The following is a 19297-nucleotide window of genomic DNA, read 5'->3' as shown; positions in this document are numbered from 1 at the left end:
CTTATCGCGAGCGGTCGCGAGCATACGCGACCACTCATAATGAGAAACCTGACCTCCCCGTATTGAGAAGCTCGCCAGGAGGTTTATTTTCCACTTTCGCAATCAGCAACTTGATGTTGCTGATCGCGGATGAGGAAAAAGTCTCGACAGGATGTCATTTTGCTTGCTCGCGGTCGCCAACTTGACGTTGAGGACCGCGATCAAGCAAAAAATGACTGCTGCACTAAGCTACGCTACGCTAAGTGTGTTTGCACTGTGCTACGTGCAATTTACGTAGTGCAAATTAGCGCAAACTACACGAGCGTAGCGTAGTGCTTTGCCCAGGCTTAAAAAAGGTAAGGGGAGAGCAGGTAGCTCCCGCACGTCCCCTGCCTGACTGGAAAGCTTTTAGAGACCGAGTCAGCCATGCAGACTGAGGCAGTTATGTCCATATAGAGCAGGCGGATAAGGCTAAGCAAACGGGGGCGGATATTAAGGCGAGCTAGCTAAGGGAATCAAAGGCCTTATTCATGTTGGCCAAAAGAAGCGCGACAGGGGTGTCAAGTTTATCCACAGTGACAATGGCATTATGGGCATGCCTAATATTATGTTGGGTAGGGCGGTTCGGCATAGATCCTGCCTGATCCGGATGGATCAGCTCCGTGATATAGGGAACTAGACGGTTGGCGAGTACCTTGGCTAAAAGCTTAGCTTCCACATTGAGTAGGGAGATTGGATGATAGGAAGAGAAATGTTCTGGTGGACGGCCCGGCTTCAAGAACACCACGATCTCAGCATGCCGCTAATCTTGTGAAAGGCTACCATGGTCCCGGGAAGCCTCCATTCACGTAAGTAGAGGGGAAGCCTGTTCCAGAGAAGAGGGGCAGGAAAGTAAGTGCTCTGCCACCCATGCTGGCTTTTTTAATTCTCGGGGTGCAGAAAAGTAATTTGGATCCTGACCAAAGGGGCCTAGCGGGCGAATACTTTACCAGTTTGTCAGACAGGTAGGTGGGACCCAGGTCACCGAGAGTTTTAAAAACAGTGCAACAGAGTTTGAATTTCACCCGTTTTTGCACAGTGAGCCAGTGGAGTTTATTTAGAAGCAGTATAAAAGCCGTTCTGGGAGGGGCATTCGCTACTATGTAGGCTGCAGTATTCTGGACTACCTGCAATTTGTCCAAAGAAGCCCCGTAGTCGGCTCAACACTAGAGCTTGCATCAGCGTTTTCCATGTGGAGGAGACTGAGTATGTGAAAACATGTTCCCGCAGTGGTAGTGGCATGTGCTTCCAGCATAAGTTTCTGATCAATGCGGACTCCCAGATTCTTGACCACTGTTTTCGGGGTAGGGGCCGAGCCCTATTCCTCAGGCCACCAACTGGGTTTCCAGCTTACTGCCGCACCTCCAAATAACATGATTTCTCGGCATTCAGTTGAAGGAAATTGACCCTCATCCAGGCAGCAATGGTCTTCAAGCCTTCCATAAAGATGAGTTGGATATTAGGACTGGACTTATCAAAAGAGAGTAAAAGCTGGGTGTCGTCAGCATAAGAGATGGGACTAAACCCTAGAGTCCTCATAAGTTTAGCCAGGGGAGTAACATAAATGTTAAATAAGGTAGGGCTCAAACAGGAGCCCTCCGGTACTCCCTTGGTTACTTTGGTGGTCTGGGATTGAAATGTGCCCATGGTAACTGTCAGTTAGGAAGTTTGCCAGCCATTTCAGTGCAGCCCCTTGAATTATGATGTCCTGAAGTCTCTCAAGTAGGATTTGGTGCGAGATGGCGTCAAATGCCGCCCATAGATCAAGCAGCACTAAAAGTTCTGCCTGACCCTTGTCCAGTGCCATTCTGATGTTATCCGTTACTGCTATCAGGGCAGACTCTGTACTGTGCCTGGCCCAGAAACCTGACTGGGAGACATCCAGGCAATGCGAGGTTTCTACAAAATCAGATAAGTACTTGTTAATGTGTTTTTCCAGTAACTTACTCTGAAGGGGGCCCATGGAGATGGGGAGCAGGGAAATGGGGTGATAGTTAGACAATTCATCCATGGGGGCCATGAGGTTTTTCCGGATAGGAACACTTGTGCTGCTTTCCATTCAAGAGGGAGTCTGACATTCCTCAAAGAGCTATTAAGGATGGTGCAGATGGGAGTGGCAAGTTGCTTGGCGAACAGGGAGGTGCTCTTTGCAGAGATCACATCTAGGGGGGACCTGGATTTAACTTTTATTAAAAGAGATTCTACCTCATCAGGTGTAAGTGGTGGGAAGATAACCAGTCACGCAACATAGGCAGTGGTTGCCAAGCGATCTGTAGAGGGATCATTATGAGTACCACTGACAGCAATTATTTTATAGTAGATTGAGTCTATTTTCTGGATAGAAAAGGTTGCTATGTTCTCACACAGAGATTGGGAGGGAGCCTCTTCGGTTGCACATGCCTTAGGATTGGTAAAGGACTTCAGGATTTAAGTGCTTGAGTTGTTAACGGCCTGCTCTAGTTGTTTCGCAATGTACAGTTTGCTTGCGGACTTTACATTTTTATGGTTTGAGGTCAGCATGACTTTGAATTTCTCTTTATTCTGTACAGTGTGAGAACTCCCCCATTTCCATTCTAATTTTTTACATTGGCTCTTTTCAGTCCGAAGGAGAGGGGAAAACCAACTGGTTTGAGGGTGTCTGGGAGGGTAGGTCTGCTGTTTCAGAGGCGCTAGATGATCAACAGTAGATTGTAAGATGAAATTAAAGTGAGCCAACTGTTCTTCTACACAACCAATGTCAGTGTCAGTGTTCCAGGAGCGGAAAAGAGTCTGGAACTGGTTGGGGTTAAGTTTATGCTATTATCTGTACCAGCGCTTGGCGTGGGCATTAAGGGTGGAAGCATTTCTGGGACTCATGATTTGGAAATCAATCAGAGAGTGATCTGACCAAGTTAGAGGGCAGGTTTCACCACAGAAAATATTTGGGGAATTGGTTAAAATTAGATCCAATGTGTGCAGTGCCGAATGAGTGGGGACAAAGTTAATCTTCAAGAGATCAAGTGCAGCCAAGTCTGCCAAACGGGATGTGGCATCTAGGTTGGAGGCGTTTTCGCTATGGATGTTGAAGTCACCCAAGAGTAGGGAGTGTAGGTTGAAATGACATGTGGGGAGATAAATTCCATCAATTGGTGAGTGAAATCTAACAGAGGGTCTGTACACGAGGGCACCCTTCGAACTGTGTTGTCGGTGTAAGTCAAGTCTAAAAACTAATCATTTTAGTGTGTCCTTACACATCTGATCTAGAATAGAGATTTTGATAGAGTCCTTATGTAAAATGGCTATGCCTCCCCCCGCCCATCCTGGCATGTCTAGTTATTGGATTCGATAGCAATCTGGGAGTGCCATCGCAATTGCGGGGTTGGAGGAGGGTTTGGTCCAAGTTTCGGTCAGAAACCCTATGTCAGGGTCATTAGAGGATAAAAGATCCCATATGTTGATTGCTTGTTGAGCGAGGGATCTGACATTGGCCAGAAAGCAGTTCCAACTTTTGTTTATTAGATGGGTCCGGACAAGACCTTGTGAAGTGTTCACACAGGGCCTAGGTTCCTTTATCTGGTTGGAAAGTGTGCAATGCGGTAGGGTGTCTTCTGGAGCAATGCTCTGAAACCTGCAAAATCTGTATGTGAAAGGCCCTTCTAGAATAGTGGAGGAAGAGAGGGCGGGGTATACTAGGTGCTCACAGGTGTTAATAAGATTATATTTAATCTTTAATAAATCGCATCATGTGTATGTGCGGCAATATCCCTTTGAGTTGGCACGATCTGGGGGAAAACTGGCAGGGGTTCCGGCTCCTGGCGACGTCCAGGGACGGACGGGCGCAGATGGGTTTGCCTTAGGCATGCCCGCTGCATGCGTCCAGCCAGTCATTCAGCTAAATAGGGATTCGGGCCACTAGACCGCTACCCTTTGTTTCCGGTAACAACCGGAAGTGCCCATGGGTTGCTTCCTTCAGTCCAAATTCCCTCCGCACAAATGGGACAACCCGCGGTGGAACAAGGAGGAGCTCTCAGAGAACGACTTAGAGGTTAGTTGAATGAAAGAATAAAACACAAGTATGCAGTTTAAAAACGAAGTAACAATTTGCTTTAAAATCAGGGGTAGATGTGGCTGCAATACTGAGTTTGCAAAGGATCGTATGTGTATGCTGGTCTGACTCAAGCGCATCAACAGGCGGTGCAACAGAGCGCTAGATTTGTCCTCCCACTGGTAAATCCGGCTACGAGTGGTGAGCCAATAAAGTGAGACCTTGTTGAGGAGCTTGCTTGTTTGTTTGGACTAGAGGGAATAGTTTGTTATCTGAGATCTCTACAACTCAGGCCGTGGCACGCCATCTATCGTGCGATATGGACATTATGAGTATTATGACACCCCGGGAGTCTCTAGTAAAACCAGCATGGTACATGTGTGCAAAACAAAACCGTCCCAAACAAAGAGCCTTAGTGCCCGCCAAGTGGGTCTCCTGCAGAAAGAGAACACCCGCCCTGTGCCGCTTGGCATGGCGCAACTCGGTACCCCGTTTAATTTTATCCACTAGACCATTAACATTCCAGCTAAGGATTCGGAGCTCTCTACTCCCGACCCCAGCTAAACCTTGCAACATAGCCAGTGGTGACATATATTAAAGCAGCTGATAAGGTGGAACATAGGTGGAACATAGACCGAAAGTCTTGGTGGCAATAGCAAAGAACATCAAACAAAACAGAAAACCCTTTCCCACCCCCACCCAATACTTCAAGAACAATAGAAGTATCTGTCGCGGTGGACATTGTACCACCACCCCAACCGGGGTAAGGCACAGCCCCATACCAACGGTTCCCCATAAAACTATCCCCATGGAAACTTTAAGTTCTCAGATGCTGAGAGGAGAGGGGTGGGGAGAAGACTTCACGTCGGCCCATGTTTAGATCCATCAGAATATTAAACAAACAAATCAAAGTTCTCAGACCCCAATACTGGTATTGCATTACCAAAAGAGCAATATAAAATAGGGAAGAGAGTTAGATTTCACCGGCCAGTCCGGTCCGAGTAAGGACGTGTCCCACAGACTTCAATCTCCACATTGCGCTGGCGAAGAGTCACGTAGACCCCCATCACCCCATGAGCCGGAAGCACCTTGGGACTTCAAGCGACGCCTCGAGCGTGATCTTCGTTTTATTATCCCTTTAGTCTTAGGAAGCCGCTGCTTGGCCTCACAATTGGGCGACTCTGAATCGATGCATTGCGGAGTAAGTGGCTTGAGCTTCCGTTGTTCATCCGTCCAGGCAAAAACCTCCTCGGAGTGTCAAAAGAGTATGTGATTCATATATTACTCTCAGCCGGGCCGGAAAGAGCAATGCATACTGGAGTTTAAGATCTCGCAGGTGTGCTTTAGCAGCCGTGAATGACTGTCGGCGTTGCTTCGCCGTTCGTGTATAGTCTGGAAAGATGAGAATGTGGTGGGGATACTGTAGCTTTTTGGGATGCCCCAAACCTCTGCACCATAGGTAGCCGAAGGTATGCACTCGGATTTTTAAAAAAATTAAAATTGCTAAAATGGCACCTGTCCTCTTCGGTCGGGGGAGACTGAGGATCGAATTTGGTAGACTTTAAAAACGTATTCTTACAAAACACCACATTATCAGACCAGGTGCCATTCGTAGCAAAGACCAACTTTAGATAGGGAAAAGTGCTAGTGCATTGTAACTTTTGGTGGCCTACAGATATAGAGTTCAAAGAATATTTTCTCGGCCCACAAGGCATTATAAAAGATGTTGTTAAATTTGTGCACAGGTCTAAACTGGCCATAAAATCAACAAAACCCTGCACTAGGATGTGTAAAGCATCGGGTGTGCAGCCCATTAAGACTACATCATCAGCGTGTAATAACACAGGGAGTGTGTTGGCATTAACTCTAGGAACATCGTTAGTTAGCGCGGTCAGTGATTTATGCAAATTATTAATATATATGATGAAAAGGAGAGGGGCCAAGATGCATCCCTGCCTCACCCCTCGACAAACTTCGATGTCGTGGGAAACCTTGCCACCAATGTTGATCCTATCCGGGACCTTAAAGTTTTTATGTAAATAGGCAAAAAAATGTACTAGGACCTCATCTAAACTGTATTCTAAGAGAATGGACCATAACCGTGACTGGTTAACAAAATCAAGAGCTGAGGTCAGGTCCATGAAGGCCAGGTATATTGGGGATCACTGTGCTATGGTATATTTCCCAATGATTAAATTAAGCTTTAGGCATTGTTCATTTGTGCCTATTTTGCTCCTAAACCCCAGTTGACATGATTCTAAAATGGTATTTCCCTCAGTCCATATTTTAATCTTGTTATATAAAACTCTGCCTTGGATTTTCAGGGTGTTATCTATCAATGAGGTTGGTCTATAGCAGCTGTGTTGGGAGCAATCACCCTTTTTAAAAATCAGGACCATGATACTTGTTGACCAAAAATCAGGTTTGTGCTTAATAAGATCAATGAGTAACCCATAGGGACCTGGGGCTTTGTTACCCAGGCAATGTTGGATGTCTTCCTCGACTTCAGATAGTATTATTAATATCCCATTGTGGGCCCTATGCTCAAGAAGATCTTCATCTTGTACTGGGGAAGTATAAATCAGTGAGAAATTGGCTTCCCATGCCTCCCTGGTTATATTACAGCTTATCTCGGTCAGTAACTGTCCAATTGATCTCAAATCCTTGATGGCGGCCCAGAATGTGTTCCCATTCTTTAAGCTAGTGGCATTAGCAAGAGCATCCCAGCGTTCTGTTAGTAATTCCTCCTTCCTTTTAGAGATTGCTAAATTGTACTTCTGCCTAAGCAATTTAATGAGTGGGTAGCACATCGGGTAGGTCGATATGGCCTTGCATAGCTGTCTGTTAGTCACCGAACACTGGTGGTTAAATCATCTTTGTCTGCGTTGTACAGTGGTAGTGGGTTTCAGTAGTATGGATTTCAAGGCGTCACACAGTTTAATAAAAGCACTGATTACCTCAGGATAAGGGTCCTGTACTGACAGACAGGAATCGATGATGCTCGGATTATCTTTTACCATCGTACGGAACAAGTCAGTATTATTGACACCCCGCCAGACCAATCTTAAGTTGTCTGTGGAGGGTGTTAGATTCCTGGCACCACATTCAGTTTTATATGTCGGCCTACGGGACAATCTCAGCACTGTTTTGATCGGGTTGTAATCACCATAGATGGTAGCGACAACTTTGCCTTTCAGTAAAAAGTCATCAAGGGCCGGGAAATTAAAACATAATCAATGGTGGAGGCACTACCCTCCCTCTAAAAGTCGGCCGGGGGGGGGGGGTTGTTATTATCACTTGTTACGGCAGCAATATCCATAACATTAATTAGATTATGCTTTTTCAGATATTCCATTAGGTTTGCCCTCTGCTACTGGTCCTTAGAACAGCATTGTTTTTACTGGGTTGCTTAGCATTGAAATCACCTCCCAGAGATGCGAGCTATATCGGCAAATTCATTACAAAGCTATAGGGTGGTGACAAATTCAAATAGGTTAATAAAATTTGCATTTGGTGTGGACTGAAAATCGTTGTTTGAAAAATCAATTAAATAAATAGACACACCCCTTTTGTATAATAAGGCTTGGAATGTGTCAATACATGTGCATAAGTCCTTAACACTACCTCCTGCAGTGATGTTTACCCAGATCGATAGGCGGCCCGAAGGTCGACTAAATTTAGGAATTGGGGCTACCGTGTTGAAACAATTCAAAAGCATCAATATATAAATCTTGGGTGGCCCAGGTCTCTTGAAACATAAGAATGTCCTGCTGTCTTACCAGTTTTAGCCAGTCAGGTTGGTGTATTTTTAATTGGAAGCCGACCACGTTCCAGCTTATTATGCTCAAATCTGAATTAGCTGGAACCTTGGTTAGAGAAGCATGGTCATATGTCTCATTTTCAGGTGGAGGGGATACAGACATGTGGTTAGCGCCATTAGGCTCCAGTGGTGACGGTAGTCAATCTTGGGTGTCTAAGTCAAACAAAGCCAAAAACCTGTTGTGTGCAATCGGGAGGGCAGGCTTGTTTATAGAGGGCCCAAGACTTGGTTTGTAGAAATAACCCAACGGTAATGACCAAATATAGGTGCTGTTGGTAGTTGTGGTCTCATGAATTCTCAACAAGGATCTTACCATGCATGGTCTGCAAAAGGTGATCACAGTGCAGTCTACTTCTGTATTCTTTGATGAAGCACCAACCCACCCTACTCTTCGTACCATAATGATCTCACTCATATCTGACACGTTAAACCTCCTATTCTTAGATAGCCAATCAAAGCATTTGTTACGCAGTTGGACCCAAGATTCCCTTCGGTCCCTCTTAAGAGTTGTTACTCCTGCCAACTCCAGTACATAGGGGCAGGCGGCCGGTGGTAATCTCAAAGCATCTGAATTGGGCCCAGGGGGATTCCTGCTCGGGATGTCCAATGCATTTCTACTTGGTTTGCCTGGCTTTGGTTGCTTGCCAACCAATCTATTAGTAAGTTCAGGCATGTGAATAGGCACGTTTGGGGCTGACTCATCCGCAGGTGAAAGGCCATTATTGGTGGAAGAAAAATTAGGTACTACGTTTAGCTTAGGTTTGAAGCAATCCCTTACTTGTCTGCATGTTCTGCAGGAGCTACCAACCAAGGGGCCAGTTGAGAGAGAAGTGGCAGTAGCAGTGGGAGGTGGGTTGATAGTGGGAGGAATGCTAGAGATGGAAATAGACCCCTCCCTTCGGTAAATTATAATTTGGTCTGTCTCTAGCCGCTGGCTAAACATATTCATAACTGTGTCCAGATAAACTAGGCGTTCCCAAAGAGGTGTAAATTTCATATCTATCATCTCATTATTTTTGTATGGAAACGGAATTAATACAAGTATTGAGGAAAATATCCCCAGAACTCCCACAGTTAGGTGTAAGAGGTGCCTCTTCAGTCTGTGTACAGGTAGAGCGGCTCTACTTCCCATTTGGCGCTGCATCTGAAATGCTGACACTCGACGATGACTGCATCCATGCAGAAAAGCAAGTGCAAGATGAACTGGTCCGGGGTGGTGGTTTTCTTTTGGAACAAACAGACTTCCCAGTCTTCCTCCTACCTTTCGTGGTTGGGATTGCCACAGTTTTTGGGGTGCCGATAGTTGACTGAGTCTCGACTGTATCATGCCCTTTTGGGCTCCCAATGAGGAGCAATGTATTATTAGGGCCAGACTACTGATGCTGGGAAGTGCACAATATGGTCCTGGGTTCAGGAGCAGGATCAGTAGTAAACCCTCTAGTATAGAGACCGTTCGGTAAACCCTCACTTCCCAAGGACATTCGGTGCTCAGTTAATTCAATCTTACCTGATACCATACTGACCACCCTATCTAGCATACTGTCAATGCTGCTAGTAATTGGGCTTGCAGACCGATATCCCAGTGCGTTTCCCCATTTTGGATGCTCAAGTTCAGTTCTTACCAGTTCTGTTAGTGTTGGCAAGAGCTCACCTAGGACCTCTTGCTTGGAATTACTTGAGGGATGGCCCTACCCAGCCTCTGCCAGCCACTGATGGACGTAGATGCACCTCTCCTTGGCCCGGGCGCGTCGCACGCCACGGGTTCCCCAAGCAGCTTTTGTGCGCCTCCTGGCACGAGAAGAGGGCGTGGGCGGCTCCTGCCACAATGCCTGGCAGGGGCTGTGGTGCCCACCCCCCCATGAAGGTTCAGGTGCAGTCTGCAGTGACGGGCTCCCATGCCGCGAGAACCCGGAGCAACTTTTGTCCGCCTCCTGGCACAAGTAGAGGGCATGGACGGCTCCTGCGGCAATGCCTGGCGGGGGCAGTGGTTCCCCCCACGAAGGTTCAGGTGCGGTCTGCGATGAGAGACTCCCCTTTTATTTGGTTGCTGCACCATTGAGACTTTGTCAGAATGGAAATAGATCTCAACTGCCTGACATCTTACACTGTGAGGGAGTTGAAAAAGTTCTGCAAGGAGAGGTTGCTGCCTTTGAAGAAAGAGTTCACTAGTTTGGACCTAAGGCATGCCCTACATACATTTGAGTTCAAAAGCTGGGGTAGAGCACCAACAGAAGAATCTGGAGCAGAGTCTAAGGATGAGCACCCCTTTTCAGCTCTAGAATTTGAGAATGCAGAGCTTTGGTACAAACTGAGGATCCCAAACCAGAACCCCAAAAGGGCAGTGGCCCTTAGAAGGATGAAGAGGTGAAGGAAAATGACTTGATAGAGGCTCCATTGGAGAGTGGAGAGCCCACAAAGAGGGTTTCCTCCTCTGTATTTCTCCTCCCACACACACAGCTTCTGTTTTGTTCTTTCCTATTCCTGTGTTCCCTTCCCCCACTGAAACTGAATAATACTGCTTCTTCATGATGTCTCTATGTCCCTTCTCCCTCGTATATTTCATACTTCGCCTCTCATAAGGAAACTAAGCTTCTGCTGCCACAATTAGCTTTGTCAAACCAAATAGATTTGAGTCAAAAGTATTGTCAAAGCCACTAGTGGTGGGCGGCCATCTTAAAATTGTATTTTGCATACATCCAAGATGGCCACCAAGTCCCTTTTAGATTCAATGTGGGGGGCCTTTTAGAACAGTATAGCAATATTATTTTGTAAAATTATAGTTCTATCCTTCCAGGAAGGTTGTCATTTGGCATCTACACAAAATGTGACAGCCAACTTGAAAGTATGCAAAATAACAATCCTGTATGGCTGCCTTTATCTATTGGCTTTTCCAAAATTTGAATCACAATTCTGCAAGCATTAAAAAAGCAAAGACTGGCAGCGAGCAAGCAATGGCCAAGCCAAGACCAGTTGACTTTACCAACAATTATTATGTTGTGTGTTGTCTTTTGTGCTCTTCTTATATAAACAATGCCATTTCGCAGTCTTTCTTACACTTCTCAAATAAATACAATTTTCAAAATAATCAGAAAAAATTATCTTCTAAATGATGCATTATTTGTATCCATAGGCGGAGAAATCCCTATGGTAGTATACTAAAAAAAACAGTATAAAAGGTGGCGGGCTCTGAGTTACCGCTTGACAGAATGGGAGCACCGATACATACAGGCGATAATCCCAATATGCCAGTTCCCATGCTTTATTTAGACTCAGCATGACCACAGGGAATTCAATAGAAAATCCTCACCTGGCCCTCCTTTAACCTGATCACCTGTCTGCAGAGCCAAGGTGATTGATGCTCAGCCCTGGCTAGGAAGGGGTGATTGTCATTGTTTTTTCGTGCCCACATCTGCCATGAAGGCATGTTGGACCTGGAAGGGAAAAACAAACATTGGTCCCCACCTGCAGTAGAAAAGTCATAATCAGGGTCTATACTATTTTGATTTTCGCAAACAATCTATATTTTTTGAGTCGCTGGTACCCAAGGGCAGCATCAAGTGTACAACAACACAACTAGAGCTCCCAGTCAGTCATAATACATCAGGCTTTCGACATAGGGTTCACTAGAAACGATCCAGTCCATTGAGGGTGCATCTTGTACACTGTCATTTTATAATACAACACAATACATTGAGCAGAAATGAATGCAAAAAACTGGATGTTCTTTCTTTTCACTAGATGACCCCTTTAACCGGAAGACCCGTTCCCTGGACTTTTGGATTAAATGGTACTTAGTAACTAAGACTTCCAATCTGTACTTTAACTATAATCTGGATTTATTTGTGTTTCTCATAGAAAAGCAGAACACGAAAACTTACAAATCCCAAAAGAGATACCGTTGCCGTGCCAGCAAAATGTTGTGGGCTGGAGTGAAGAAGTGGAAAAAAAGAATGCAACTAAGGCAGATCCACAAACAACACCAGCCGATATACAGGTGATCATACAAGGATTTCTTTGGGATTCTACAATTGCAGATTTATACTAAATGGTTGACTGAAACATACACAATGTGTGTTATTAACAAGGGAAACCCACATGTAAATAAGAGGGGTAACTCTAAATGGGTATAGGTACTTTATTTGGATGTATGTCGTTACAACGCATGCTTTTTCCACGCATGCCTTTACAACGCAAGTCGTTACAACAACTTGCGTTGGGGGGCGCTGGATAGAGGAATAGTTTAATTTACTATTCCAACTCCAGTCCCCGTGGATAGTAGGGAAGGTTTTGGATAGTAAATTAAACTATTCCCTTTCCTACAGCGCCCTCCAGCGCAAATCGTTGTAACGACTTGCGTTGTAATACCAGCGTTGTAAAGGTACTGCGTGGAAAAAGTTTCGTTGTAAAGGATGTTTCCCACTTTATTTTGATGTTCAGAATATGTAATAAGAGATGCATAGCTTAAAACAAATGGGTGGTTTTGATTGAGGCTGCTGAGTCCATCGTTTATTCAGGGCACCTCATTAGCATGCAGGTGCAGTCAGCCAGGAAGAGGGCCCGAAAGACAAGAGTGTGCTCACACATAGTTTGCCCCTGTTTGTTCATAATTCACTTGAAAACTGCTCACCGAAAGTAAATTATTAATTTGTGACAGGGATACTTATGCCAGATTAATAGATATACCCCTGTTGGGACACAACACAGTTCTCCGATAGTCTGTGTTCAACCTTTCATAGCCATGGCACCTGCAGCAGTCAAACCCCCAGGGAGATGTTAAGAACAAAGCATAATGGAAATAGATATCCAGTTATATTTGCTGTGCTGGATATGGCTGTGTCCGAATAAAGTATTTTGGACTTTGAACATTGAAGAAATAGATAGCTCATCTGTAGACCAAAAGAAGCTGTATTTATTCATGTATGGCTTAGTCCATTTTGCAGTTTGAGGCGAATGAATCTTCATAATGCTTGCATCATACGCCACTGGTAATACACTCAGACGTTTTTGGAACTTCCTCGTTTTATATGCCATTGGACAAGAAATATATTGCACCTGGAGCGAAGGACAAAAAACACACCACTAGAGGAGGATACCAAATTTGCGGTTGGAGCTCAAAAATCTAAATTTGTTAGAATAATTCAGTTCGATCTCTGGTAAAACCTAATTATAAAACTACTAATTCATCAACAGGAGCTAATTGGTTGGTAAAATGAACAAGAGTCTATACATTTGCCTATGTTTATCAATTGAAAATTAAAAGAATGGATACATTCAACTCCATCTGGGAGTTCGTTAATAGCCATGATACTAGTGAGGAAATTAGTTTTGATTCTTTTCTCTTAAAGAACTCTTTTATTAATTTATCGAAGGTTCATACAGTCAGCCTTCACCCAGTTTAGAGGGCCATGAGGTCAGCAGGAGGTGCTGGGCCCAGCTATGGGGGTTGAGGCTTTTTACTTCTGATGTTCTCGGGTCCAGCTTACTATGAATCCTGAACAACTGGTCTAAGGACCCCTACAGCACTTGAGTCTCAGTTGTAGCGCAAGGAAAGCAGCCCAAGGTTTCTAGGGCAGGAAGTTGAAAACAGACTGCCAACTCAAAATACTTTCAGCAGCAGAAATAAATGATTATCCAGTCAAATACTAGCTTTTATGAAAAAAACAGTATTTCTATACTAGCACAAAGTAGAGTATTGTATTCACTAACAATACCCTCAGTCCCCTGAGGTCAGGGTTCTAGTGTTTTAACAGGCTGGTTCCCAAGTCTCACTCGCCTCTCAAAAGCGGTTGTTGTTATTCACTAGTCACTATCAGCAACATTCAGGTTAAGCCACACTAGTATAACTCATATTAATTCAAAAGTGTTCCAGTGCTGAAGCCATATATGGCAGGCAAGTTTCATCAGGGCCGTCTGGACTATAAATCAGTCTCACCCACACCAGCAGGAGCTGCACGCATGGAGTATACAGGTGCACCCCCTTTATTGGTGGTGAAGTTGCAACAACTGTCTTCAATGCGTTCCTCACATGCCGCCCTGCAGGGGCAGCTATCTGGTGTCCTCAAGTTCCTAACACATGGTCCTGAGGAGGCAACAGCCAGGGGGTCCTCAATGCTCCTCAGATGCTGTTAAGTTTCCTTGGATCCTATCCACAGATGGGGATTCGGAGGAATTCAACACTCCTGGTCATCATTCAGCACTTGGGCCCGCACAGGTCACCACAGTGGCTCATCCTCTTGATGAAGGTCTCAACCACACCATCCTTGCCTTTTCCTGATTGCCCCACCTGCCATTCCGTTTCACTTTCCTCACTCTGCAGGCGGGCTACAACCTGATCCACACAGCAGCAATCTTCATGGTGGCCCCAGCTGGCATACGGGGTTGCCGGCTTCACTCTGCACAGGGGCTGTGGCCTAATCAGCACAGCAGTAATATTCACTGTGGTCCAGCCTGGCAAATGGGGTTGCTGACTTCCTTCAGTCCACAGGTTGCATCTCATCAGTACCCGAGCTGTTCTCCTCACTTCTCGCTTCCAAGATCCGATCACCAGGATCTCCCAATGGACCTTGCTCCCTCCAGCACTTTTCTGTCCCCCAAAGGGAAGGAGCACTTGTCTTGGCAAGTAGGCAGGCCCTGGTGCTTCAGGGGCAGTTGAACTTGCATTCCCCGGGTGATGTCCCCTCAGCCATCTGGGTGACTTGCAAGCCTTGGCCTCCGGTCCTGGTCACAGGCAGAAGTCTTGCAGAGTTTTTGCTCCTTGCACAGCCTGACTTGCTGCATGACAGTTGACCACTTCGGGGCACTTGAGCTCCCCTTCATATATTCCATTTCCAGGCATCAAATGTGTTTTAGTTTTTGAAGTTTAAGTTGGGCATATATTTCCTTTTAAAGTACCCTCTCCTCTGTCCTGCCCTTCCTCCAGAAAGCAGTCTGTCAAGCAAGAGCAACTCCAAATCTGATAGCTCCACAACACAGGCCATGGGAGTGACTAGAGGTTTACCACTGGATGTCAACCACCGTGAAATGTGTATCAAAAGGATATCCTAGGGCCCCAGCCCTCCGCATAATGATTCTATTATCAGTCCCATCTCCTTCCTGAGATGTGCCCAAGCCACTTCCCAGTGACCTCTCTGTGAATCAAAGAGCACCCTTTGTGGTATACTGAAAGCCTGGCTCTCCCTTCCTCCATTGTGTCCCACCCAGCACACAGGAATACAGCAATCCACAAAATCTGTCTGGGGGATTCCTCTGCCTCCTCATGTTCCTACAATTAGCACAGGATCTCCCTAAATGGAACTCAGAATCATCTATGTATTGCACCATTCTCCTGCACAGGTACATGTACATCCAGCATAAGTATATAAAACGCACACACTGCCCAGCACTGCATCAGCCTGTATTGTACCATTCACAGAGAAGTGTACACCCTGCATATGTATATAACATACAAGCACTCGACCAGCATTATACACAATCAGATGTTAGGCTGAGAGTGAGTTAAGCACACAGCAGCAGAACTTTAAATGAGTGAGCATGTACGCCTCACTCCAGTGACACAGGTAAAAAGGCCTGTTCACTTCTACTAATCACTACACGGTATGACTCCACAACAGTGCTAGTGCTGCTTAACTCCTGCAAAGGCAGTAGTCTTCCACCACTATTAGGGTTGCGCTTTGGGCGCCCCTCATGATACAAAAAGGCCACAATCCGTGAGGCAGGCCTATGTCATGGCACAGATGCATGATTCATGTTTGCTCATGACAACAAAAATCAGCATCAAGAATCCAGACATCATTACATGTAGAGCTCTCACAACAGAGATACACATGCATCACCATGTCCCTATTTAAAAATAGAGCATTCTGATAGGCCTAGGGAGCTTTACTTACCTTGGGCCAATTTGCTCCAAGGGAGTCAGACTCCCATGGGAGTGAATGCTCTGATTGGCTGGCAACAAAATGAGAAAAATGTTGCTGGCAGCCATTAAGTACTCGGATGCTTCGCCCCCTGTCCTGAAGAAAGGGGGCAGAGTAGGGATACCCTGCCCCCAAGGCCCAATGTGGGAGGGGGGGGAGAGACCCAGAGGGAACCCCCATGGGACCAAAATAAAAAATAAATTGTTTTGTTGCGATCCCACGAGCTGCATTGTTTATTTAAGGAATGGGGATGTGAGGTCACCCCCTATCTGAGTCATTATAGGCCTGGGAGTTTTTTCCCCAGTGCCACAATGCCAAAAAGGGCCTTCAAAGGTCCGAGGACCCCATCCGCCTGGCCAATATATTTAATTGGGGCCAGGAGGACCATGCAGCCGCCCTCCCTGAGCCTCTAAAGGACCTGGGGACCGTATTCCCTGGTTTGCTAAACTTTTCAAAAGGGAGTGGGTCCCACCCTGGGATACAGTAGTTTCCCTGCCCTCACCGGCAGGGTAACAGGAGCCAAACGCTGCTCCCAGCCTTAAAAATGCTCCAGCCGGCTGGGCATAAAAATTTGTTCCCTGTGGGTGTGAGCATTGCCGGCTCCGGCAGCATGTGGGGAGCTGGCTTGGGTCGGTAGGACCCTGGCGCTCCCCTCACGGCCCCTAGCAAGTATATGGTGGGTGCCCTGGATGGGCACCAGGTTCCCCACTTATTTAATGAGAGGCCCTAGGGTGTGTTGTCCCTGGGCCAAAATCGGCTCGGGAGGGGGGCTCTGTGGCCCCTTCCACTTTAAAATAAAAAAGCAGCCCTGGGGGGATGTGGTTCCCAGGGCCTTAATAGACTCAGGGCAATTTTAAGATATATATTGTAGCAGTGGCAAAATAATTTGTCCCTTTCTATCGTGCTGTGGATGGCACTGTGCTAATCCGATGCTTAAAAACTTTGATAGAAAAGCATATATTTAAGGTAGCAAATTTAGAGTGTTACTGGTGTTTATAGGGGGCTCCAAATAGGAGCTGCTCTCCACCTGAACTGGGGAACTACCTAGAGTGTTCTGCTTCTTTTTTGCATAATTTATGCAGCAATCTGTGCTTGAAAGGGTATTGTTTTGACAACAGTATGGAGCACCCTACAATACCAGCAACACTCTAAATATGACTTATACTGAATACTCCCTTGTGTCTGTGTGTGTGTGTATATATATATATATATAATATAACCTACTGGCGGTCGCCAGTAGGTAGTTATAGTTACCTACTTTCCATAGGAAATCCACAACATTCTATTTGGAATAACTTTGGTGCTGGTGGACGAATGTTCGCGAATGTTTCCAAGGAAATGGCCTGCTCCATTCCGCTCCTTCCCTGAAAGTTTGGGGGTGATTCGTCAAGTGGGGGCAGAGAAAAAATGGGGTCCCAAAATGTGTTTTCCCCATGCAATTTTCCATAGGGACCTTTAGCCAGGCTACAGCCCGAACGGCTGAACGGAATTACACCAAATTTGGCAGAGAGGTAGAGTTCGCAGATTGTGCTTTTTGTTAAATGGTGTAAATCCGTTCAGTAGTTCCTGAGAAAATCAAAAGTAAAATCATAGTGATATCTAGAGACGAAGTACGGCACACGTACGGCAATCTGTACAATTACGAGCACGAGCTCCATGCTGAATGGATGTCAATTGTCTGTCAACACTCCAAACCAGGAAGTGTTGGCAGCCATCTTGTGCCTCGGTAGCACCGAGTCACAAGAAAACTGTAAAAGAAAGTTTAAAAATAAGGAAAGGGGGCAAGGTAGAAACATTTTGACCCTCTAGGCCTGCTCAGTGGGTCCCACATGGATCTTTATGCCCAAATTTTAATTTTTTTCTTAAAAAAAAAAAACGCAGGGTACGCGTATGGTACTTGTACGTGGTGGAAAAGAAAACAAAAACTAAAAGTCCGTTATCCTTAATTAGCTCCCGGGGAGGCTAAATCCCGGGGGGCATTATTTTTTTATAATGGGTGGGCTTGTAAGGTGCCCCGGGGAACACCACCCCTGGGGTTTTATTTTGAAGTATGCGGGGGGCTCACGGCCCCCCCACACGCCCCGGGGACCGCCACCTTCCTGGGGCAGTAATATTTAAAATAGGGGGGTCCGTGACGGCACGGACCCCCCAACCCCGGGGACCACCACCTCTCCGGGCTTTTTAATGTTGGGAGGGGGTCGCGCAACCTCCCTCCTGGAGCTCTTGATGGCCCTGGGGTCCGACACCTCCCAGGGCCAGCTCCTGCTGTGTCCCGGGGTGCCTACCCTCGGGACACTGCTGTTTGCTATGGTAGGGCGGGAGCGTCGCGGCTTCCACTTTAGCACAGCAAACCGCTTTCCTATTTGAAAGAGAGAGCAAGTTATTCTGCTGTCTTTTTTTAGTAGGAAGGCAGATTGCTTTATGTTAGAGAGAGGAGCATATAAACTGCTCTCTCTGACAAAGTAATGCTGGCTCTCGAATGACGCGGGAGCTGGCTGGGACCGTGGGGGTATTGGGGTTCCCCACACGGTCCCAAATGTTATTTTTTGAGTCCCGGGGGATGGGGTCCCTATGAAGCTCCTTAAACATTCGTGTGGCGACGCGCTCTAGTTTCCCAGAGCGTGCGCCCAGTGCATTCTGGGAACGTAGGCGGCCACGGGAGTTGCTGCGAGTCTAGCAATGGGCAAGTAGCGTTCCCGGCGCTCGGGACATTAAATCCTCACATTCTTAACTCCGTGTCCGTGTGGTTATTAGGAGCAGAAAGTTATAATTCTGGGTTTTTTTGTTTTTACTTTTCTATTTTTTTGGGTTTGGTCAACAAGTTTTTTTTAAAACCAAAAAAATGGAACTGGAACTCAAAAAGTGTCCAACAGGAACAAAAGAATGAAAAAAAATATATATTGCCGAGGACAGTGATGCTCCTGCTTCCTGCGTTTCATCAGGTCAATAGACTGTTCCCCATAACACAAAAGTTTATTGCAATACATGCATGGAATTTTAACTATAGCAAAATCAGGATCAATTTGTGGGTGTGGACTGCTTGCTGAAAATGCTGGTGCAGCAGTTGATGTGCTTGGTGCAGCAGCAGGTAGGTTGTCCTGCAACCTCCGTGTTGCAGCTCGAGCAAAGTTGTTGGGGTGCAAGTTCTTCACGTGTCGCTCCATATTTGCTGTGCCAAAAGAGTATTTTTTAGATGGATCACCCCTTGAAAGAGTTGTTTGGCAAATTTTACAGGTTACTTTTGGAGCATTAACCTTTTTTTGCCCTTCTGGAAAAGTAAAAAACTGCCAAATTAGAGCTTCTTTCCTCTTCTTTGGAGGTTCTTCAGGAATGAAATATTCCTCTGAAGAATGGCTGGAAGATGAGTCCATTGCTGTTATTATGGTAATCTCCCTTCTATTTCACAAGATTCTCAGAAGAGATGCTTCTTCTTAGAAAGTCAAAGTAGAATGATTAAAATGGGATGGAACTTTCAACAGTTGGAATAGGAAGTGTTATGAACAAATCAAATCTCTTCTTTTA

General features: G+C 45.9%; 1 protein-coding gene across 5 annotated transcripts in view; it reads left to right on the top strand.

The window, feature by feature from the left end:
• SH2D4A (SH2 domain containing 4A) overlaps positions 1–19297 on the top strand; it is a 764817-nt gene that overhangs the window by 403084 nt on the left and 342436 nt on the right. For all 5 annotated transcript variants that reach the window (XM_078676366.1, XM_078676363.1, XM_078676364.1 and 2 more), the window contains one exon: positions 11718–11856. In XM_078676366.1, the coding sequence (XP_078532492.1) occupies positions 11718–11856 (139 nt within the window). The remainder of the gene's footprint in view (positions 1–11717; positions 11857–19297) is intronic.

Source organism: Lissotriton helveticus, chromosome 2_1 (genome assembly GCF_964261635.1).
Source record: "Lissotriton helveticus chromosome 2_1, aLisHel1.1, whole genome shotgun sequence".
NCBI classification, from domain to species: Eukaryota; Metazoa; Chordata; class Amphibia; order Caudata; family Salamandridae; genus Lissotriton; species Lissotriton helveticus.
The sequence above is the reverse complement of the archived record's forward strand: the minus strand, read 5'-3'. Positions and strand labels throughout refer to the sequence as shown.